This window comes from Manacus candei, unplaced genomic scaffold (genome assembly GCF_025592945.1).
Source record: "Manacus candei isolate 608988 ecotype Guabito, Panama unplaced genomic scaffold, ASM2559294v1 h1tg000033l, whole genome shotgun sequence".
NCBI classification, from domain to species: domain Eukaryota; kingdom Metazoa; phylum Chordata; class Aves; order Passeriformes; family Pipridae; genus Manacus; species Manacus candei.
Window position 1 is genome coordinate 4,927,422 of NW_026138081.1, and position 23,789 is coordinate 4,951,210.

General features: G+C 43.9%; 1 protein-coding gene across 7 annotated transcripts; it reads left to right on the forward strand.

Annotated features, from left to right (window-relative positions):
• The first annotated feature begins 9,867 nt into the window (after positions 1-9,867).
• On the forward strand, positions 9,868-22,461 carry EXD2 (exonuclease 3'-5' domain containing 2). Of its 7 annotated transcripts, none has more exons than XM_051791420.1 (9): positions 9,868-10,149; positions 11,508-11,916; positions 12,827-13,083; positions 14,107-14,233; positions 14,979-15,304; positions 17,623-17,729; positions 17,949-18,084; positions 18,832-19,188; positions 19,920-22,461. In XM_051791420.1, exons 2-9 carry the CDS (start codon positions 11,578-11,580, stop codon positions 20,134-20,136), a joined length of 1,866 nt encoding a protein of 621 aa, XP_051647380.1. In that variant the 5' UTR covers positions 9,868-10,149; positions 11,508-11,577; the 3' UTR covers positions 20,137-22,461. The 7 variants fall into 7 exon arrangements, with proteins under 7 accessions (XP_051647380.1, XP_051647379.1, XP_051647378.1 ...); XM_051791419.1 differs by lacking the exon at positions 9,868-10,149 and adding an exon at positions 10,161-10,251; XM_051791418.1 differs by lacking the exon at positions 9,868-10,149 and adding an exon at positions 10,202-10,327.
• Positions 22,462-23,789: the final 1,328 nt, after the last annotated feature.

The following is a 23,789-nucleotide window of genomic DNA, read 5'->3' on the forward strand; positions in this document are numbered from 1 at the left end:
TATGGTTATGATGATTTTTCTTTAGCCAGCCATGGCAGAGAGGTGTTAGACACTCCGCCGCTTCCTGATCCCGCTGGCTCCTCCCCGCTCCCCTCAGCAGCTGATCCTCAGCTGCAGCCCGCGCCTCTCGGCCCGGCTCTAGCGTGGCGCCGCCGCCGGTTAACTCGCTCCTGGAGCGGCGCGGCGGGACGGGCGCTCTCGCCACCCCGAGGAGCTGCGGGGACGTTAACGTTCGCCACTCCGGGGGCCTGTGGGGACGGGCACGGTCACCACTCCAGGGACCTGCGGAGAGTAGGACACGGTCGCCACTCCAGGGGCTTGCGGGGAGACGGACACACTCGCCGGGAACCTTTGGAGGGAAGGACGTGTTCGCCACTCCCAGGACCTGCGGGAGGGACGTTAACGTTCGCCGCTCCGGGGATCTGCGGGGACATGGGCACACTCGTCACTCGGAGGACCTGCGGGGGCCGGGCACACTCGTCACTCGGCAGCCCTCACTCGGGGCTCTGGCTGCCGCCTGCGGCCCCGCGGCTGGCAGGGAGGTGGCGGCGGGCGGGCAGGTGTTCCCGCGAACGGACGTCGTCCCTGATCGCGGTGAATGGGAAAGGAGCCCTCCGGAGCTCCGGCCGGCCCGCCCGCCGTGGGGTCCTGCGGTCAACGCACCGGAGGGAACATGAGGGGGAAAATACCCCAAGTGCGGGCGCGGTTTGCAGTGAGGCTTGTCCTCTGTAAATGCTGAATGATTTCTGCGGGAATCCAAAGCATTAGACTTCATTTAGAATTCATTTTGTTTAGGGGGTTTTTTTGTTGTTTTCTCTATGATGGTTTTTATGAGGCTGTCAGAGGTTTTACTGCTTGCTTTCTGCTCCTTCCCGAGCAACACTGAAAACAGGAGGGTTGCCCATCCGAAGTGATTAGACTCCTCTGCAGTCCCAGAAGACTGTTGGAAATATAGAAGAATTTTCTTCTCTTACCCTCCAGTATCAACTAAAACTCAAAAGACAGCCAGCTAAATAGGTGGAACTGATCTGATGTCCGCTGTTAAACAACATCCCAACCTTTATGTTTCTGGGGAAAAAAAAATCTTTTATCTTTCACAGGACCCTATACCTCACATGTAATATCTGATGCCATGTCAGACAGCAGGAGTGTCATTCAAAGAGTGATGTCTGTGAGGTGCTGCACAGAGCTCCCAGTCCCACCTTGCAATGTCTGACTGAACACTCTCTGCACACAAAGTCAGCAGCTTGAAACTTTCAGGTCTGCATTTCTCCATAGCCATGAGACATGGGTGAACTGGCACCAGTATCTAGGGGAGATACAGATTTTGGAAGGTGAGGAATTAGCTTGACAGTCCCAGCCATCTTTGTGTGCCGCTGCACCATCTGGGAATTAGGAATCTCTAATACAAGCAAACAGAAAAACCCTTCCTGACATAAACTGTGATATGGCAACATTACTGAGTACTGTTAGACTTCTGCCATGTTCCAGTGACAGTTTTTCAGTAGAAATTAAAATTATTTCATTATAGAAAGTCAGTTAAGTGCTTTGGCTTTCTTCCTGATTAAGAACATGAAATCCTATAAACCATGCCTTTTACTTGACAACACTATAGCCTTACTTTTCATCATCATGGCTAGGCTTTGCGAACGAAGATTTGGGGAGGGCTCTACCCACGTTTGTTACAAGCGCACTGGTGGCTAAAAAGGCCAATACGAGACAGGCACGTCCGGTTGCAAAAGGCACAGCAGAAAGACTCCTTAGGTGGTATATTCTGCAAGGCACAAATCTTTCTGCGTTTTCTTTTCTCCTCGAGAGTGATCCTGTGTGCTTTCTCAAAAGCATCAGCGGCGTTAAAGATGGTGTGTCTCCAGACCTCCCATTTGGAGGCCAGAGTAGACCAGTTATGTTGATCAATATGGCTGAGGCTGAGATGTTGTTTCAAGGAGTCCTTGTATCTTCTCTTCGGGGCTCCTCTCATGCGGCAGCCGGTGGCAAGTTCACCTAAAGCAAGATCTTAGGGAGGCAGTGGTCCTTCATCCTTGAGACGTGTCCTGCCCAGAGCAGCTGTGTTCTCAGCAACATGGCCTCAACACCTGTGACTGCTGCTTGTTCTAGAACAGATGTATTGGTCACATAATCTGACCAGTGGATGTTTAGGATTGTACAGAGACAGCGTTGATGAAAGCGTTCTAGGAGTTGCAGGTGGTGGCGGTAGATGACCCATGATTCAGATCCATATAAGGACGGTACCTACATTCGATACTGTACTGATGGAAGCCTTTTCAACCTAAGGCTACTGAAGGCCCATACTAAGACCTTAAACCATCTGGTCCAGGAACTGCTCTATGCTGATGACGCTGCCCTTGTTGCCCACACAGAAGCAGCCCTGCAGCGTTTAACATCCTGCTTTGAAAACACTGCCGAGCTCTTCGGGCTGGAAGTCAGCTTAAAGAAGACAGAAGTTCTCTATCAACCAGCACCTCAGGAAGTCTTCCATCATCCCCATATCAGTGCTCAAATCAGTCCAGCAGTTTAATTACCTAGGTAGCCTCATCTCCTCAAATGGTAAGATTGACAGAGAGATAGACAACAGGTTAGCAAAGGCCTATAGTGCCTTCGGAAAGCTTCATATAAGAGTTTGGCGAAATAAACACTTGAAGAAAAGTACAAAGATCAGTGTTTACAGAGCCATAGTGCTGTCTACTCTCTTATATGGATCTGAATCATGGGCCTTACTTTTAACACATAACAAAAGTAAATAACAAACTTTTCCTTCTAACTGTGGGGGGAGGGGAGAGAATGTAAGTAATTACTAACATTAACAATGTTAATATTAATAATTAACAATGTTTCATAATTGAAGTGAAAACAGAGGACAATCTCTTCTACATCTGAACTATACAAAAGGGTTTTTCTAGTTACAGTTGTTGATGGCCAACTATTGCTATATATCATGTCTAGCAACCCTCAATATAGAGAGGCAAAGACCTTGTCCATCATGGTTTGTGTTTATTACTTTAGCCTCAGACACAGGTAAATTGCGCTGCTATAAAATCATTTTTATAGCTCTTCTGTCTGCATGTCATGAAATTCTGTGCCATTACAATTATATCAGAAACTGTTGCTCACTTCTGAATTCCCAACACATGGTTCATTTTTTCCCCTTTCCTAAAGTATTGTTCAGGTTGAATATCTTTGAATATCTTTGGTTCCTGTATTGAAATAACACAATAAAATCTCCACTGTTTTTTCTCCATGTTCTGGATCCAGTCTCTAGGAAAGCTGTGTGCTTACATGGTCTTACATATTAATAAAATTATTTCCTAAACTCTCAGGGCCAGCATTTTTAGGAAAAATCTAACTGAATTTTGTTTGGGTTTTGTTTGGGTTTTTTTTAGTCACATTTGTAAGCAGATAGAAAGAAGATGTGTTGTCAGAATTTGAAAGAAAAATAATAGCAGATCGCCAATCTGTACTGCTCAGTGAAATATTCTCTCACATGACCATATCAGTTTAAAAACCAAATTGGTAAGCATTTTTTTCACTCTCTGATTCCTTTGTTTGAATTAATTTTGAATATAACACCTAAGGAAATTTTCATAGTCTATACTGGTAACATCTTGCTTTGAAAATGCCACTGCTGTTACTCTCCAGAACACATACACTGTTGTCCTGAGTCATGCTGAAGTAGCACCAAGGAAGCATCTTTGTCTACTTTAATAGGAACCTTCTGCAGCTTGGAATGGAATCAAGGCACTGACAGTAGTTACTCAAACAGATCTAACTTCATCAAATTGCTGTTCTGTGGGACATGTTAGCATGTGGGGTGCTGTACTGAGATGGAATGGTACAGACTAAATTGGATTGAGCCTGGACAGACTCAATGGGCAGAGGAAGTCAGGGTTTGTTTGTACGTGCTTCTTGGGCAGCTTAGTTCTGCAGGATGATTATAGTCTCCTCCATACCTCAAAACCACCATGAAATAAAGCCCCCCAAAAATGTGTTGTTTGGAATTTCAACAAATAGGCAGTAGAGGGGAGGAGTCAACTGGAAAGGAAATGAGAGACAATTAACAGAGTTGTAGACTTGTTGTAGATGCCCTTGGAAATGAAGGTAAGTAAATAATGTTTGATGCAATACCAAAGAGGGAACTAGGAAAATGCTTCAAATAGGGAAGTGATGAAGATGATCTACTGTCCTAGTTGGGACAGCTGAAGACCAGTTCATCATGGTGGGTGTAACCCAAAACTGTGTATTCTATAGCCTTCCATGCCATTTCCCAGAAATTGTTGTCAATAGACTATTCGCACCCTCTGCCCATAGAGCCTGACTCCTCAGGCTATAAACTGGGTGTTAAGAGGCCTGTGAGATAGGAGGATGCTCTTGTCCTCACACCCTTTGTGGAACTCCCCGCCCTGAGGGGAGCACTGAACATTCCTGCCTGAACTGGAGGATATATAATCTTGGAGTCTTGGAACATTTTTTAACCTACTCGTGGGATCCAGAGGAAGGCTGCAGCTCATCGCTCTCAACCAGACTTAGACCACCACTGGACTGCGATCACCACTTTTGACCAGACTGCAGCAGCTCTCCCACCAGCAGGTTTTTCCCCTCTCCCTTTACTTTGGACTCAAGCAGGGCCCAAGGAACACCACTTTGTTCATGCCCCAGGGTACTGGTTTATACATTTGGGTTTTGTGGGTTAAGACCAATTGTTTGTTTGCATGATTGTACTTACTGTATTATTTTAATAAATTGTTATTCTGACTTATAATCTCTCCTCTGAGTTGAGTTCATTTCCCCTGCTGGTTAACTCTTAAACCAGCACATCTACCTAAACAATCTTGAGTTGCAGTTTCAGATTTGCTTATTCCAAGGCTGTGCATAGTCCAGTCTCCCAGCAGTACTAAATTGATCTGGATCAGGTATGGACACGGTGTCACATTGCTTTCACATTAGCTTCTGTCCATGCTACAGAGTTTTTGTTCTTCCTCTGGAAGGACTGACAATAACTGATCTGGCTTTAATATCTGCTGGTACAAAGTTATCCCTTCAACATTTTTTCTGAACAAATTTGAATTGGTAGAATGAGTTAAATTCCAGTAGTCATTTCCATTTGATGTCTGTGGTATATTTGATTATTAATAGGAGGCCTATGGTCAGCTTTACTCTATTGTCAGATCATGACATTTAGAGCAGTCCATGGCTGTTGTGTTATGAGCTGTGTTGGTTAATGCTGTAGGGAGACGTATCAGGGCACTCTATGTATGTCAGCAAGAGAACTAAACAAGGCTTTTAGCTGCATGGATAGATCAAAGGACTTTGTCTTGGAGCTACCATATAGAAACATGTTTCCTGGGTGCTAGGATCTACAAAGAGGTTTCAGTCAGACCTGACAGTTGACAAACAAGCTTGAGTGGCAGGTAAATGCTATCCACACATACACACAATGAAGATAATAAGAGGGCTTTCAGGGAAGAGTTCTAGCTCTGATAAGCTCTAACTTCCTGCTAGTTATCCACAGAAGAGAGAAAAAGAGTATGATTTGAGCTTGGATAGAGAGAGATAGCTCTGGGGAAAGGAGCAGATCCACAAATCATCTGCAGAGAGATATTAATTTATTTGTATTTCAGATGAGATAACTCAGAGATAATACAAGAGCATAAAAGGAGAAGACCAAGGATACAGCTCTCTGAGAGGCTGTCAAACACTTGGAAGGCTTAAATAGGTAAAAAGAAAAGTAAGTGAAGCATGGTCGATTGTGTCAGGTTAGAGAGAATGAGCTTTAAATACACTTTTTTGAGTTCTGTTGAACTTTTGAATGGCTTTGGTTAATCTGGAGCGGAAACTGAGAAGTTTGGGCACTTATAGTTGGATGTCTGTGGACTGAGTCAGAGAGAGTGAGCATACAATTAGGAAAGTGGAGCAGAGTCAAGGCTTTTATTAATTTGTTTATTTATACTTTTTTTTTTGAAGGGAAATAGAAACAAATGGAGGGTAAACCAAGAAGACTGTATCACATTTTAGCCATATAATTTTTTAAAAATAATTGTCCTTGTGTTATTCCTTCTAGTGAAAATGTGATGGCTTCTAGGCTTTTTTCCTTTTGCTTACTAATTTCATGGACCAGAAAGATAGGAAGAACAAGGATTGTTCTCTCAAATGTATATTTGACTCATGAAAGTGTCCCAATGAATGCCAAAATCAGCACAGGCTAGTCTGGAGCGCCCAGATGAGAGCTGAGTTTTGGGAGTGGGGGGGATATCATACTCTTAGCAGCCATAAACTGTGAGGCTGACTGAATGTGCCTTCTGGGCTGAACCACTGGGATAAGTTAAGTGCTCTTCAAGAAATGGAATTGTGAAATTCCTCTTAGCTTCTACATAAATAGTGAAAAGAGTTAGCAATTAAGAAAGAAATACATTGATGATGATCGACGCTAATACAGCTCATCCTCATGGGATCTGGCAGCTTACATACCTCTGAGAGTGTTTTTTTCAAATTCTTTGCAAACCCTGCAAACTTTGGCAGATTCCTGCAGTGAGCAACCACTGACTCATCTTTTGGCTTAGGATGTAGTTTCACTGAGGTCTGGCTGTATGGTGAGTTACTACAAGGAGTTAAACCATGAGAAATCTCCTTTTTTTTCCTGTGCTAGCTGTCCACTCGCTTAATTCCTTGAATCAAACTGGCCACCAGCGTTTGCAGAAGTGAGGCTGTAGAAGAATGCCAACAGGTAGAAGAGGGAAGCAGAACTGCCTCTTCAACAGAAGCTAAACCTTCTATCCACCTTGTTGCAGTGTGAAACTCCACCTGTAGGATGTAGCTTCACAGTTGATTGAAACTGATCTCATTCTGACTTCTTGAGGAAAGAAGAAATCCTACTGTGCCTCCCCAGTATCAACCCTCTTAAAACAAACCTTGCTCAAAATGGCTTGTTTGCACATGTAGGTACGGGGTTACTAGCATCGACAGGAGAAAGATAAATCACACAAGGAGTTGAAATGCGAGTTCGGTTCTCTTTTGTAGCTTGGGATGGGGCCCCAAAGAGAGTGTTATTAATAAGCTACTGGGGACAGTAGGTACTGGGGACAATGAGCTCTCTGCTCATTGTCTGCTACCAGCAATTTAGTCTTGACTGGAGCCTCTTTCCTTTGATATTCCACAATCATTGATTTTCCTTTGAACACTGAGTCATTTACCCTGGTCTTCTACCTCCTAAAGGATGAGCTAATATAATTATAAAAATAATTTTTTTTCTGTGATCAGCAGAACAAGTGAAGCCTGGTTTCCTATGGACTTGTCCTGATGTGCCACTGCTGTGTGCATTCTCATATGTATATGCAGTGTCTGCACATGCTTGCCATTTTATCAGTGACAGCTTTATTACGACCTGTTTCATCGATTTGGCTTTTCATTTCACTTAAGTTACTTTTGTACAAATTTAGATGGAATTGAGCAATGGTTTAAACATGCTTTCTTGGCAAGAAAAGTGTGGGAAATAATGGGACCCACAGACAGAAACACCAACAGACAGTGTAATTGCATAAGCCTTCTTTCCTTAAGAAATCAGGCTAAAATTGAGTCCTTTGACAGAGACCTCTGCAGAGATCTCAGATTATGCTACAGAAACAGAAAAGTAAATCTTGCTATTTACCATGTAAGGGCTTCCAGTTACCTGCTGTAACAGATTTCTTCTAAGCCAGCAGTTGGTGTTTACTCACTTGGTTACCTTCTCTCAGCAATGCCCCCATCAGGTATTGGGAACTTGTTTTGTTGTTTGTTTGTTTGTTTGTTTTTGCCAGAGTACACTCATGCATCAGTTGCTTTCATTTATTTTTAATTCAATCTTTATACCTGAATAAATGGCTATGTAGGTAGCAAGACAAGCTGTTAAAGATACTTATGGTTTACAGGACTCTCTAATGTCAGTGATGACATGAAAAATAAATGCTTTAAATGCAACCAGGGATATAGTCCTGTTACTTGGAGAAAAGCTAGCATCTTCTCTTTTAGACTTTTATTATGTAATAAATGTTGCGGTATTTTATTGCTTTTTTCTCTATTGTAACTGTACACTTAAACTTCTATTACTTTAGAAACTAAAGTAAAAAATTTGTAAAAGGAAAAACTGGTCTATTTCAAAATTTTGTGTGGATGCCAGTTTATTAAAAATGGGTCTGGCTACAAACAATCTTTGCAGATTTGTTTGGTATTCTGAGCTCATCTTGAGCTTTGAGAGAGTTCTCTTAAGAATGCCTTACCTGCCCCACAACGAGGGACCTGCATCCTGGAGCCCAGACAAACCATCTTCTTAGGTCTCCTTCCAGTCACCTGGGCCTTAAACAAGTCTGTTGTGTCCCCAGGTGTTACCTTTTTCCCTTGAACTCGTTTACAGCCGGATTAGTCTCCGGATTCTCTGACCCATCATTACAGAAATGTGGGTGCTGGAGCAAGGGAGCAGGGAGCGAGCAGTCAAATCACAGGTACAACAGGAAATCTGGGACTATCCTTCCAAGTGGCCATCCAGGTTTATGCTAGACTACAATGAACAAATAGAACAAAGCATTATACCTTGGAGGGTGGGAGGTGTGAAGGGAACAGAGAGGGAAAGAAGGAGGCAGAACATGTCCACCCGACTACAGAAACTCAGTTACAGCCAGACCCCTCTAGTTTTCTCTCCTGAGCATCCATGTGATGCACTTTTCTTCTGAGCACAAGTTGTGTGAGGAGCTTCAGAGTAGTGCTGGCTCGTGCTTGGTGACCTCCATTTCAGCTGGTCAGCTGTCTGGTGCATTGGAGCATAGGGGATGGATGGAGAGGCTGTGTCCAGGTCGTGAGTGTAAGGCAGATGCGGACCTTCCCTGTTGAGGAGAATGAACCAGTGACAAGATGTGCGAGATTGCAATGCTTTGTAACCCCTAGTGGATTAATATAAAAAATGGATAAAAATCTCTTCACTGTAGAGGAGGATTGAGATGCTTTGCAGAAACACTTATTATACAGAAGCTGTAACTCTGAAGTATAAAGCATTTGTGCACTCAAAATACAGATACAAGTCAATGGAAAACAAACTTCACTGGTGTGACCCCACGACCAGTGAGACCTGACATGGTCACACCATGTTGGCTTAGACCAGGTCCTTAGAACAGTAGCTGCTCAACCTTTAATAGCCTTGTCATCTTCTTTCTGATTAAGGGGGAGGGCCTTATTTGCTCAGAAAAGGGCTCTTCTGGAAATCATTTGTGTTCCTTTTGTGCTATCAATAGGTCCATACAGCATTCTTGAGTTAAGAAATAAGAAGGGGGACAATAAAGATTGAGCATTCACTTAAAGATGGAAAAAAAATACTGCTTCTACAGAGATTTTCCCTGATGTCAGCCATTAGCTGCTTTGTTGCACTCCTTGGATAATGTGTCTGCTCAATGCCAAGTCTTTGCTAGGGAGATCCTCCTTCCCTGATGATTGTAAGTGTCAAAGTTAAAGCAACATTTGATGCTGTCAAATTGTTAAAGCAATCTTTCTTGTGGGTTTAATGTCTGCTTCAAACAGACTCTGCTAGCTGGAATTCTAACAGCACAAAAATTGGGAAATATTTGGAATTGTAAAGGAATTGTAAGAAATTGGGTGCTCAAATCCCTTAATTTGCAACAGAATTTGGTCTGGAAACGTGTTTGCTTTTTGACAATGATGGCCTCAAAACTTGATGATCATAACCTTGACCATAGCAGCTGCCTGAATACTCATTGTCCCTGTTCTGCAGTGTCACGTTTCTAACGGTCGTATTTTTCCACACACAAGGGAGGAACAATTGTCATGATTATTCCTCTGTTAACTTCTTGATAGTTACCCCTCGATTTCCCCCCTCTTTGTTTTCTTCCAGTTTGCCACTTCGAGGTGGCTACGCATTCCTATTTATTTTCCTGGCTGCCTTTGTTCTTCCCGTTCTCTCTGGTCCCTCCTGCCCGAAGGGCTCCCCTGTCCTCCGGGTCGGGTGGCTTCCACTGCCCCGCTGCGGCTCGCTCCTCGAGCCCTCCTAATCTCAGACAACAAGCCGCTCTTTTCACTCTCCTGAAAAGAGCTCGCTTTTCAGTATTTTTGCCGGTGCTCGCTGCCCCGGCTGAAGGTACGCTGACGCCTGTCCAGGTACACAGCCGCCCCAACACCAGCTGCCGTACAACATGGCGGCGCCCGCCGCCCGCCCGCCCCGCCGGCACAGAGGAAGCGTCCGCCGCTCTAAGCCTCCCGGTGCGTGTGGCGACTGCCCCGCGGGGGGTTCCTGCCGCCGGACGCAGCCGCTCCGCGAGACGCAGGCAGCGAGCGGGTCGGTGGGCGCCCAGCGAGGCCCGCGGGCGGGCGGCGGGGCCGGGCGCGGGGGGAGAGGCTGCTCCGCGCGTCCCGGGGGCGGCCGCGCCCGCAGGTGCCCCGGTACGCGGTCCGGTGCGCCCGCGGCCTCCCGCCTGCTCCCTCCGTGCCGGAGCGGCGTCCGGGCCTCTTCCCGGGATATCCCCGGGCGAGCCTAAGGCGGGCAGCGCCTTCGCCCTGGAGCCCTGGGCCGGCCCGCAGGAGCATTCGGCTCGGGCCCCCGACCTTGGCACCGCTGCCCCCGGGCTGGGCAGGGTCCGTGTTGTCTCATCGGGGCTTCCCTGCCCCGGCGGGATGGGGCATCCGCCCGAGGGGCTGCCTGGGATCACAGGCGGGAGGGGCTGTAGGGGCGCGTGGCCCTGCTTCTGTTCAGCCTTCCCGCTCTCTTTAAAAGGCAGGAGGGAATTACTGTCACTTCGCAGGCGTTTAGGCAGGTACCCGGCCCGTGATCGGGGTTCTGACAGCGGTTCTGCAGAGCTGTAGCAGCACCGACACCAGAACTTCTGCTTGTGTGGGAGAGTGCGTCAGGGCAGCCCTTTAGAAACTACGCGGTGGGTTGGGAAGGTGGGGATGCAGGGGCAGGATTGATTTCAGTTTACTGAAGGGGTACCAAGCTTTTGTATGATAGAGGGAAAGCTATGTTATGAATAGATGCTTCTTCTTTAGAGCTTTTCAGTGCCTGAAGAGCCTAGTATGGATGTGAATGTAATGGACAAATGCCTATTGTTTACTAATGCATGAACCGGCATGCTTATTCTGCAGCAATTCCATCTTGCCCTTGTTTAGGTTGATCTAGTTCCAAACTGGACTAAAAGATGTTGGTAATAACCATGCCTAGTTTATTTTTGGAATATCAGAGTTTGTGGAAGCATCCAGTTCCACCAGTATAAATTAATGCATTCCCTTTAAGGTTTTCCGTGGTGTAGTCAACAGCAGCATTCAGTCTCCTGTTACTGCTCAATCGACAACTGCAGTGGTCTGTCCCCAGACCCCCCAGTCTAAGTGGGTCCTAAGTGGATCCTGTCAGGATCACAAGTTGTGGCTAGGACCTTGCTATGTATACCATTGCATGTATTTAATATCTCTAAACACATTTAATTAAGTTGTCCTTAATTTCCAGCTCTCATTTTTCTTTGCAGGCCATGATGAAATCCTACAATGCCGTTTTGTGTGGGTGAAGTGAAGGGGTAGAAAAGGAAATTTAAAAAAATGCCCAAGCAAACAGCAGTGACAATAACTTTGGCGACCCTGCTGGGTGTTGCAGTGGGAGGCCTGGTTTTGTGGAAAGCAACCCAACGTCGGAAAGGAAAAGCATGCCATAGTAGTCAGCAAGAAGAAGCAGCTATAAAGTCGGGAGATGAGAAACTCATTAAGACAGAGGATAAGGAGGTGCTTTCCTTCTTCAGATCTCCCACCTTTTCCTGGGTAGAGAGGACCCTTGGTGCAGACATAGTGATAGTTTCAGAGCAGGAGGAGTGGAATCGTGTTGAACCATTGCTGAAGAAGGAGCTGGAGAAGTGGCCGGTGCTTGGAATTGATTGTGAGTGGGTGAGTGATCAAGAAGCGCCTCTCCTTTAGATTGCAAATTGCAACAGTGAGGGTGGGGTGATTCCTTTGTTTAAATGGATTTTCTAGGACTGTTGAAACTGCCTGTGGGATTGTCTATCCTGATAGCAGTGAAATAGCTGCTAATTTTGATTGCTCTTACCTTTAAGTATGCTATGTTTTTAATTAACTATTTACTGAGCTCCTGTGGTAAATCGACTTTACTAAATATAGTGATAATTGTATGGCTAAATATAGCCTTATGTGTTTTGTGTACTAGCTCTTTGAAGGTAATTTACTAGAAGTAGCTTGGGTTTACACTATTTTAAATCCGGCCACATTTTTAAGAAACAATATCTTAAGTATAATAAATCCAAAAAGAAGGATAATACTGATACGTAGATAAAACTCACCGGGACAACCAGAAAGTAGAGTTCGTCTTTTCCTTGTACATTTGCGTGTCTGATCTCTCAAAACAGGCTTTAAGCCATTTATAAAGCCTGTCTTTGCCATTGTTTTGGCTGGAAATTTATTCACCCCACAGTCATTACTACAAGCCACAGTTAAACAATGAATTTGCCACAAACATACATACGTGTGTATATATATATATGTAGTGGGTGGCTTTGTGCTGATGTGGATTAAGAAATGTGTCTGATTTCTTTCACCAGCTCAGCTATGAGGGGGAAGGATGAAAAGGGGAAAGATGATCTTGTAGGAGTGTGGCAAGAAGTAGCTTGCCACAGTAATACTGTGAAACAGATCACATAATTTGCAGTGAAATTTTAGAGACGTAACAACACTTGACTGATGAGTATTTCCTGTCTTCAGTGGCCTCTTTTGCAATTTACTCCAGCTCCCGCATTACTAACAATACTGTAACCTGGACTCCTCATTTTTTATTTCATTACAGGTATCTGTGGAGGGAAGAGCAAATCCTGTATCCCTGCTACAGATGGCTTCTTCCAGTGGCCTCTGCATTCTTGTTCGGTTGCCCAGGCTTGTTGCCAGTGGACAGACTCTCCCAAAGACCCTGTTGGACATCATGGCAGATAGTACTGTGTTGAAAGTTGGGGTTGGATGCTGGGAAGATGCTTGCAAGCTGCTTCATGATTATGGCCTTCCAGTCAAAGGGAGTGTGGATCTGCGGTATTTAGCCATGAGACAGCGGTAAGTGCCTGAAGACAGAGGCAGCTCTGTTGGAGGCATCATTTGAGTTGGAAATATTTTTAAAGTAATTTGCATATGCTGAATGATATCAGTCTGGTAGGTCTGAAGTTCTCAGGGTGACTTTAGAGAATGGGCATTGACAGCTGCAGCCCAAGAACATGTCATGCCTCTATTCTGTGGTCTTAATGGAAATGAAATCTTCATGAGGATTTCAATTGCTAATTGTGTCTGTTAGTCTTCTCATGCAATACCCTTATGCACTTTTCTGAGTATGGTGCTTCAGCTTTTAAGAAGTCCAAGCACAGTGATGTAATGCAGTGAAAGTGATCACTGTGTCAGCAGAATGTTTGAATGCCTAGAAGTGTGGGCTGCATGTGCCCAGAGCATGTAAGTAGAACTGCTGAATTTCAAGATTTCTTGAAAAATTACTAAATAAACCTGTTCTAATTTTCTCTTTTAATAAAAATGCTTCTGTGGAAAGGTTACAATTATGATGCCTTTTTTTTATCCTTCATTCTTCCTAAAACAAAATGTTTTACTTGCCTGTATTCTTCATGTACAGTTATATGGATGTCTAGGTGTGGTATTAGTGATCTGGGCCATGGGTTGGCTGACCTGATAGTGCCTTTTTATCACTGAGGATGGACTTCTTGTCTCTAGTGGCCAGGATTCCTCTGAGTCATTCCTGGCTCTTTGGTTCCTCGTGAATCCCTAGGGCAGGCGGTCCATCACTTTATGATGGAACTCTTTAGTTCAGAAGTGAGTATTTCAGAGGCAAACACTTCAGCCTTGACTGTTTTGCATACTGCAGACGCAAGATAATTACTAAATCTAGAAAGGACATTTTAATAGAGGGGAGGGAGAGGGCCTTTAAAGCTGACAGGAAGCTCTCTGCTGTTTGGGAGTCATGCATCATGTGCATTATGCTCTGGCAGGTTCAGGGTCTATGGGGCCATCTGAATTTATATGAGTGTATACTTTAATTTTTAATATGTTTGTTTCACTTTCTTTGTTAAACCGAAGGAAGGATCTACTTCACAACTGCCTTAGCCTTAAGTCTTTAGCTGAAAAAGTCCTGAACTGCCCACTTGACAAATCTCCTCACGTGCGTTGCAGCAACTGGGAGGCAGAAGAACTGGCACAAGATCAGGTGTGTCTTCCACTTCAGTTTGGTGTTTTGGGAGGAAAAGTAACCTTCTTAGTAGAAAAAGAGGCTTTACCACAGGGAGATCTGAACCCCTTCAAGGTCTGCCTCAAAACCTTATGTGTGACTGTGGTCTAAAGTTAATTTCAGACTCTCTACCTGCATTTCCGTTCTTCTCCTTGAAGATCATTTTCTACTGTTCTCCCTGGATACTTGACCGTTGTTTTCCTTTAGTCCTGAAAGAGCTATAAGTCAAGATCCCTGGAAGAAGTGTTTCCAAAACCTCACCTTTTTCTTACTTTCTTTTCTTCATTCTGTAGCAGTCAGTGCAGACACTGGAAACCTTCTTTAGAGCATTATAGTTTCCCTGATTGCTCAGTTTCTTTAGTCAAGCTGCAGATGTCTGCGATATCAGTGACCAGTAGAGGGAGTGACAGGACAAAGAACCACGCTGAATATTCGTAGCCAGGGGAGGGCTTGGTGGGGTAGGAGGGTGTTTTAGGGTCTGGCCGATCTGAATTTTTTCACTCCCTTGCAGTTCCTGGGGGCACCCATGAGTACTTCAAGTCTGACTGACCCTAAAAATGTGGGGTGTGGTGATGTTATGACAGTGTCACTCAACTGGCAAAACTTTGAACTTCAAAAGGAAATGAATGCAGCTTCTGGCTTTACTGTACCAAGTGTTGAAGACTAATAATGTTTGGCAGTATTTGCTGTTTGTCCGTATCTAGATGTCTGTGCTTTTCTGCAGATTCTCTATGCTGCTAGGGATGCCCAGGTCTCAGTGGCTCTGTTCCTCCATTTGCTGGGATTTGCTGGCCTCCCTGCTACATCTGAAGGTGAAAACTCTGTCGCTGCTTGGGAAAAAGCGTTGGGTAAATGCCGGGGCTTGGTGGATATCCCATTTAGAGGAAGAAAGAGTGGCAGCACAGGAGAGGAGAAGAGTGGAGATGGACACTCCCCTCAGAAGACAAAGAATCGGAAATCTTGGGTGAATGGCCAGCCCTCTGGCAATCATCAAGTGAGAGATCCACGGAGGCAGAAGCGAAAGCCTCTGGGTGTGGGATATTCTGCACGGTAAGTATATGAGCACACTTTACTCTTTGCACCGCAGATGGAAAACTTTGAATGTTGCCTCCTGCTCTATTCATTAAACAAAGTGGGTAATATGAGCAAGAAGGGAAATGCAGGACCTAACAGTCATGGGAGCCAGATCCTGTTTCTGTGTTCCTCATTTCTCTCTAGGTATTAGAAGCGGGGCAGCACTTGGATATGTACTAGGTCATGAGCAAGTTAAAATGTTGTCTTCCACTTTTACCCTTCCTTCTCCTGTGGAAGCATTAGCCAGAGAGAAGAGTCCCAGCAGGAGGTGTTATTCCTGGGGTCCCCTGCACAGGGCCAGGAGTTGGACTCGATGATCCTGATGGGTCCCTTCCAAGTCAGCATATTCTATGATTCTGCTGCCTAAACAGCTGTGCCTTTTCTCCTTCAGGGAAAAGGTGGCAACTGCATAGAGCTTGTCCTTTAATCAGGATCTGCCTTGTGGACTGCTGTTTGTACTTTGCTGTCCCATGTCACTATGGCCACAGAGATGGCAGAGTACTGAGCAGAGATGAAAGCTGAGGTACCAGAGGGCACAGGAAGGAACAGTCTGTGGTAGCCCCTCTGTGTTGGCCTGGGAGAGAGAGGAGGGAATGGTACTACTTTGGACTTGCAGAGGCAGCTGTTGCTGGATTCAGGATCACTGTCTTTGCAGGTGATTTTTGGGAGTGGATCCTAAATTCTTATGGGCTTTTGCTAATGAGAGTTCAAAACTAGTTGGAGAAGTCTCTTTAAGAGCAGTGCAGTGGAAGATGTGGGGAGCTAGTATGTTTAGTTTTGTTGGGATACAATTTAATAAAATTTGTCACTGGATATATGAACTAAAATTGTATGTAATTATCATTGGGAAAGAAAGCCAGACATTTTAGTATTTGTTTTCTCCTTTTTAAGTTTATTGGATTGGCAATGGAGACATCTTAATGTAGTCAATAATATTGATTTCATTAGCAGGCATTAACAGTGTTGTGTTTTACGTAGCAAGTCCTTCCAGGTTTTTTTAAATTTTTTATTGGGAGGCTGTGTCATGCAAAACAGGAGTACTGCGTCTCAGTGGAGGATTAAAATTTAAACAAAATTGCTTTCCGAGTTAAATTGAGATCTCCCCATATTTGTTTATTTATTTTTTGTTTTTAACTGCGCTTGACTTCTTGAGAGATCTGTAGACTCAATGTTTTTTTATAGTATTTACAGCAGTGTGACTCTGGTCTGTAGTAACACTGGATGTGGTTTCAAAAGTAATTTTCCACTCTTCCTTTCTGTTTAAGTCTGTTTAGTTTTAATGTTTATTAATTTAAAGTTGGCATGTACTGAAATTGTCATGGTGACTAAGTTGAACTGTTGAACTGCTCAGTGGAAGGGACCTCCTGTATCATTGTTTTGTTGGGTTTTTTCCCCCTCATGGACCTCAGAAGAAATCCTTCTGTCAGATTATATAGCCTGTGAATCAACCTTTTAGCTGGTAGAGCTCTGCTGACTACAGCTTATACAGTCTCACTGGAGAGAAGAAAGGAAACTTTTCCTCAGTGTTGTGTGATGTGTCTGGCCAGTTCCAACCAGGTCCTCTCTAAGCCCGATCTGTCCACTCTTCAGTTTTGTTTGAAGGAGATTGACAGAGTAAGGAAACACTTTCTCCAAAACAGTGCCCTTCCACACACTGCTGCAAACCACCAGAGACTGCTCCACCAGAAATTCTTGTCCCTACCACAGGTTGGGGCCTGTTTTTGAGGGCCTCAGCTCAGCTTTGTTGTTCTCATGGACTCATGTGTTTGAGTCCCCAACTTTTGGAGACTTTTTGGACCATTTCTCTTAGGTAAGTGAAGTAATTGCTATTCACACTAAGTTTTAGAAAATTTTTCTTAATAAAGGTTTTAAATACAGCCTTAGGCAGCCAGTCCTTGAAACTACTTCGCCAGTAAGTTGACACTCTCTTTGAGCTTACTCTTGGCTCATCATCCTTTGTGACTTCAATTTTCTTTTGTTTTCTAATTTAATTTTTTTTTAAGGCTGTCATAATTGATGGCATCTCTTGAAAACTGTGGTTCAGAGTTACAATTCTGTTGGCAGCAGGAGAGCAAAGATAGCTTAGAGTTAGTAAATCCTAGGTAAGTTTTAGATGTACTGCTTCCATTACCAGCAGCCTGTGCAGTCTCAGCGGCCTCAAGTGTGTGTTTAGGGGCACTCCTGTGATTTGGAGGAGGCTGTGTGAATTGGAATGTGGCACCAATGGCTACAGAGAGCTCTGGGGTTTTTTTGCATGCTATCATAGTTGCTGTAATGCTGTCCTTGTTTCACAGAAAATCTCCACTGTATGACAACTGCTTCCTGCATGCACCAGATGGACAACCTCTGTGCACTTGTGATCGCAAGAAGGCTCAGTGGTATCTGGACAAGGGGATTGGAGGTAGGCATACCAGATTTTCGGGTGGTATTTGAAATACAGCTTCTCTTCTCTCTTCTCTTCTTTGTTTTTTAGATAATGGAGCATGAATGTTTTGTATCCTCTCTTATTGGAAATACTGTTTGGGATTTGCTAGGATGACTCTTACATTGTAGCATTGTTATTTAAGCTTTCAAATTCAAATTTGTTTTGAGTATTCTCTCTTTGCCTTTACCCTTTTAGAGCTAGTTAGCACAGACCCATTTGTTGTGAAGCTGCGGTTTGAGCCTTCAGGACGTCCTGAGTCTCAAGTTGATTATTATCTGACAGTCAAAGAAAACCTGTGTGTTGTATGTGGCAAGCGAGAATCCTATATCCGGTGAGTTCTTTAGTGGATAGGGAAAAACTGCATCTTTTAAAACAGAACTGAGGTCTGCATCTAGTTTGGCATCCATAGCTTGGTTAGTGGCCTGAAACATTATGCCTATTCATGTCCTGGATGGGCTGTCACTATTTGAATGCTCTGTGGTTGTATGTGACTGGGCAAGTTTGAAAGTGAAGAGACCGGCCTTTTCTCTGCGGGGAAGGTGATATCGATCCTAGGAAGAGCAAAGCTCTCATGGAACATGTATATGCTGCAGTTTGAATGAGGGGGGCAGCAGTGTGCTGACACACACTGTTCAGGTGGCATCCTCTTCTGCAAATAGTTGTTCTAGTCCTTCTACTAATTAATCCTTATATTTTTTGAAAGGTTTAGGTGAGCCTGAAGCTCATGAGGTCAAAAGGAACAAGATTTTTGTCTTTGCAGCTGCTACTGATTAGTTGAGAAATATACTTCTCATAGAGCGTTACTTTATTTTTTTTTACAGTATGAATCTTCTTCTTTTTGATTGAAAGGGATGAATCTTTGGAAGGGGAAAAAAGAGAAATGCGGAAAACCTCTAGAGACAACTACAAATAAAAAGAATAAAAATAGTGTCTTGCTGTACTAAGATCTTGATCCTGGTAATCTTTGTTTTCCTGGACTTTTAAGTTTTAGGTAACACTTTGTAGACCAGGAAGAGGAGTAACTGAGGAGTAGCAGCTCCAGACAAATATAATGAACTGTCTGTTTTGTCTTCTCTAGGAAGAATGTTGTTCCTCACGAATACCGAAGACACTTCCCCATCCAGATGAAGGACCACAACTCCCATGATGTGCTCCTACTTTGCACATCCTGCCATGCCATTTCCAATTACTATGACAACCATCTCAAGCAGCAGCTGGCTGAGGAGTTTGGTGCCCCCATCGGCTCCGAGGAAGGTGTGCGTCTGCTGGAGGACCCTCTGCGCAGGCAAGTGCGCTCAGGAGCGCGAGCCCTGCTGAATGCGGACAGCCTGCCTGACCCCCGAAGGGCAGAGCTTCTGCAAAGCATCAAGGACTTCTTTAACACAGAGGCAGTCACACCAGAGATGCTCCAGGAAGCAGCTGGTCTGGAAACCAGGTATAACAAGCCCATCAGTAGGTGTCAGATTTTGGTAATTTATATTGCATTTCTTACTGGTTTTGGTTTTGTTTACATGCTTCTCCCCGCAACCCAGCAGTGATCTGTGAACTGCAGCTCTTGTTTCTTCCCCTCTTTCCCTTCTTCTTCCAGCATCTTCTGTTCTTGCTCTTCATCTTCCCCTCCAACACTTTATACTTCTTTTGAAGGACAGATCAGGAAGAGAGGTTGAAGGACAATTATATCGGAATTCTCCTTCACTTTCTCAAAGCCTCCCCAAATACCTTTTCTTAATGAGTATCTAATCTCTATCTGCATGAAATCGGTATTTTCTCCTTTTTATGCTCACTGTTATTTGTAATATGCCAATGTTATAACTCAGGCAGAGAATTCAGTGGCAGGATCTGGAGGGTCATACAGTTCTTGCCTTGAGAAATTTGCAGTCTGTATCCTAAGGAGCATGTAATGGACCTAAAGAGCTTTGTTTAGTGTTGCTGTCAAAGAAGAACACTCTCAGTTCAGAGAAACCAGCTTCACAGTGTAACTGTGTTCTGGAAAGCAGTCTGGCATTGAAGCAGAGCTTAAAACTCTCCCTCTTGGTTAGCTTACCATGTGTCTGTAATTAAACTCTGCAGCTGAAAGTGTCTTCAGTGTCTTGCTGTTCACTGGAGACAGATCTAGAGTCTGACAGTGGGCTTGCGTGCAACTAAACTCTGCTTATGTCTTGGCAGGATCTGCAATGAGAGCTACATGCCACATGGACTGAAGGTGGTGCAGTGTTTTGCTAAAGGAGGCCTGCGCTCCCTTATGCAGTTGGAAAGACGCTGGCGGCAGCACTTTTTGGACAGTATGCAGCCCAAGCACCTCCCAGAGCAATGGTCAGTGGATCATAACCACATGAAGCTGATCCGAAAGTATGGGGAGGATCTTCAGATTGAACTGTCATGAAACTAACTCCCTGAACTCCGGATAGTGTCTAATGAACATATGTAACTGAAGATGAAAGGACTATTTTTATCTCTATGCCTTCACTAACACCTGGGTCTGGGTTTGCAAGCAGGTAGCAGTAGATCTGCCAGATTTGACATTTTTATAGAGTTAAATTTGACAGTGAGATCCATTGACTTGAACTTTCAGATGGTTTGGAATTTTTAATCCTAGTCTGTCATTCACTAGTTCAGTGCAAGAGTGATATACTAAGGGAACTTGTCTTCTCAAAGTGACTATGGAGAATTATTTTCCTCAAGCCTCCAGGGTACTTGATGCCTGCAGACCATCTCTCAACACAGAGCACAATATATGAACTTTTCCACACTTTCTGACATAAATTTGTGCCCTTGACTTCACCTTTAGAGTCTCTTGATAAAAATCTTTCTTTGTTTTCAGTGCAGTTGTACTCATATGAGTTCTTCTTAGAGAAGACCCCCTGCCAGAGAGAGATTTCTTGTTTGGAACTGGCAAAGAAAGCTTACTTTTTTGCAGATTCTCAGGTGTATCAGCATTGCAGATAGGCCTGAGCAAGTTTCCTGGTGGCAGGTGCCTGATGAGAAGTAACACTGACTCTGGCAGTATGGAAGCACCCATGCCAAGTCTTTTGTTAAACAGCTTCCAGCAACACACAGTTTATCAAAATGTTCTTTCCTAATTCTGCTTGTCTGTCTTGAATAGTGTGCACATGCCTGCAGGGCTGTGATCTTGTTGGCATTACAGAGACAGGGTGGGATGACTCCTATGACTGGAGTGTTGGAAGGATACAGGCTGTTTAAGAAGAACAGGCATGGAGGTGTCTCACCTTCTGTGTCAATGACTGGCTGGAGTGCATGGAGCTCTGGCTGGAGTTCATGGAGCTCAGCCTAGGGATGGATGAGGAGTCAACCAAGAGTTTATGGGTCAGGATTAAGGGAGGGCAGAGACAGGTGACATTATGGTGGAGGTCTGCTACAGATCACCCAACCAGGAAGATTGAGTGGATGAAGCTGTATATAGACAGATAAAAGCAGCCTTGTGTTCACAAGCCTTGGTAGTCATGGGAGACTTCAACCATCCCCATATCTATTGGAGGGACAGCACAGCAGGGCATAAGCAATTCAGGAGGTTCCTGGAATGTGTTGATAACTTCTCCAGAAAGCCAACCCCATCCTGGGCTGCATTAAAAGAGGCATGACCAGTAGGTCAAGGGAGGTGATCCTCCCCTCTATTCTGCTCTAGTGAGACCCATGTGGAGAACTGCATCCAGCTCTGGGGCCCCCAGCACAATAGAGTGAGTCCAGAGAAGGGCTACAAAGATGATCAGAGGGCTGGACAGCTATCTTGTAAAGACAGACTGAGAGAGTTGTTCAGCCTGGAGAAGAGAAGTCTCTGGAGAGACCTTATTGCAGCCTTTCAGTACCTAGAAGGGGCTACAGGAGAGCTGGAGAGGGACTTTTTACAAGAGCACATAGTAGTACAACAGGGAGGAATGGCTTTAAACTGAAAGAGGGTAGATTTACGCTTAGATATTAGGAAGAAATTCTTTATTGTGAGGGTGGTGAAGCACTGGCACGGGTTGCCCAGAGAGAAGCTATGGGTGCCCCATCCCTGGAAGTGCTCAAGGCCAGGTTGGATGGAGCTCTGAGCAACCTGGTCTAGTGAAAGGTGTCCCTGCCCAGGGCAGGGGAGTTGGAACTGGATGATCTTTAAGGTTCTTTCCAACCCAAATCATTCTATGATTCTATGAATAGCTCTTGGGGAGTACCTTTTCAGATCAGACTGAAATAAGTACAGGTGTCTTAAAAGGAATAAGAGGAAACAAATTTAAATTAAAGACCAGCATCTTCTAAGAGAGCAGACCACATATGGCAAAAAAATGGAAAATCTGATGTTCTGTACCTGGATTTGGCATGCGTAGTGGTGAGCAGGTCATACTTGCTCCATTCTCGTTTCCCTACCTCTAACATGGGACTAATAGTAAGTAATTATCTCACAAGGGTGTTGTGAGGCTTAATTAATACATGTGTTTATAAAATGCTTTGAAAATATAAGCTAGTGTGTGCTAATTATTACTGTTGGTTTTTAAAATGTGCTGCTGTCTCACTTTCTTAAATATTAATTTTTTGTCTGGTGCTAGCCTTAGTTAAATATAACTTTTTAAAAATACATACTCGTTTCTGTAAAATCACTTCTGATGATTTTGATTGCATGAGATGAGTGTGCTTCTACTGAATGATGAAGCTCTTATCAACTTTTATATGTCTCTGTAAAGAAGTTTCAGTAAAACCCTTATCTTACTTCACACTACTGCGTATAGCGCAGTTGACCCACATTTTATTATAATGTTTGGGCAGAATCCTGGACCTGCTGGGATCATGGCTGAAACTGTAGCTTATCAGATAATTCAAGAAATTCCACAGGCCAGGGGTGAAAATCCTGTTTGTAGCAGAGACTGGTTAAGTAGGAGCCGTGGAGAAATGGTACATTAATGTCATCCCAGAGGAACTGCAATAGCAGCATGAGGAATCAAAGATTCATGATAAATACTACTTATCAGAGAGCTGCAAATGAGACCATTTTCATTATAAGGGCAATTTTATTTCTTTCCTGTATCACTGGCAGGTCTTAACAAAAACTCATCTAGCCAAATGTGGTTTGTCTCTGTGCTCATTCACACAGCTGATTATAATCTCAGCAAGAACCTCCTGCCTACAGCAGCAGCTTGGATATAACTATTTCTCTCCAAAGCATTTTAAGCATGTGTTCAGATAGTGCTATATCCTGTCTCCATCTGATCAGGGTGTTGAGAGCTCTTTGCATGGCTCAGAAGCTACTTTTCAGTCATCGGGAATATAAGGTGTATCTCACATCTTTGTTCTGCTTTGCTTTTTCTCCCTTTGTTCTGATGTAGGAACTGCTGATAAAACTGGTTTGTTTAATGGAACTGATTGGCTGACCACAGGGTTAGGGTCTTTTCTGTTTTATGAGACAAGAAAATAATGTTGAGACAAGAATTGGACTATGGGTTCTCTATTGTTAAGAAGCCAGAGGTATCATTGAAGAGGTTTCTTTCCAAATCACTTGTTCAGAAATAGGAACTGGCAAGGAAAACTTACTTCACAAATGTTTTATAAACTAAGATTCTTTGCTATTTGTAAGGTACTCTTAACTTGCATCATTTTAAGTCAATCTGAAAGAGGAGAAGAAATGATCTATTTATTGTGCATAAATATATTATTTTTATATTATTATGATTTTAAATTTTCTATCAGTCTATAGATAAAACTTCTTTGTATGTCTTCATTGGTAATTGTTACATTCTGTAAAAATGTACTGTTTTACCAGACTTACCACTTTTGAAGCTCTTTTTTCCTTTTTTTACATGCCTGCCTTTTATTTCTTTCCCTATGTCTCACCCAGTGCTTACGAGTCCATCATTCCTTACAGTAACACTGGACCTCACCCTCTGAGTTTCCCTTTCCAGTGCTTTTCCTGATCTGTGTGTCAGAGATCAGCTGTGGAAGAACCCATGCTAGCAGCAATACTGTACTTCTAAGCAATGGGATAGCAAGTTTGCTCAGGTATGTTTGAATAATGGGTTCAGATGCTGTCCTTGGCCTGGTCATGTTAAT

Coding starts and splice junctions, on each gene's coding strand:
- EXD2 (XM_051791420.1), top strand. CDS start 11,578: ATGCCCAAGCAAACAGCAGTGACAATAACTTTGGCGACCCTGCTGGGT. Junction 11,917..12,826: donor TTGGAATTGATTGTGAGTGG/GTGAGTGATCAA, acceptor ATTTCATTACAG/GTATCTGTGGAGGGAAGAGC. Junction 14,234..14,978: donor AAGAACTGGCACAAGATCAG/GTGTGTCTTCCA, acceptor GCTTTTCTGCAG/ATTCTCTATGCTGCTAGGGA.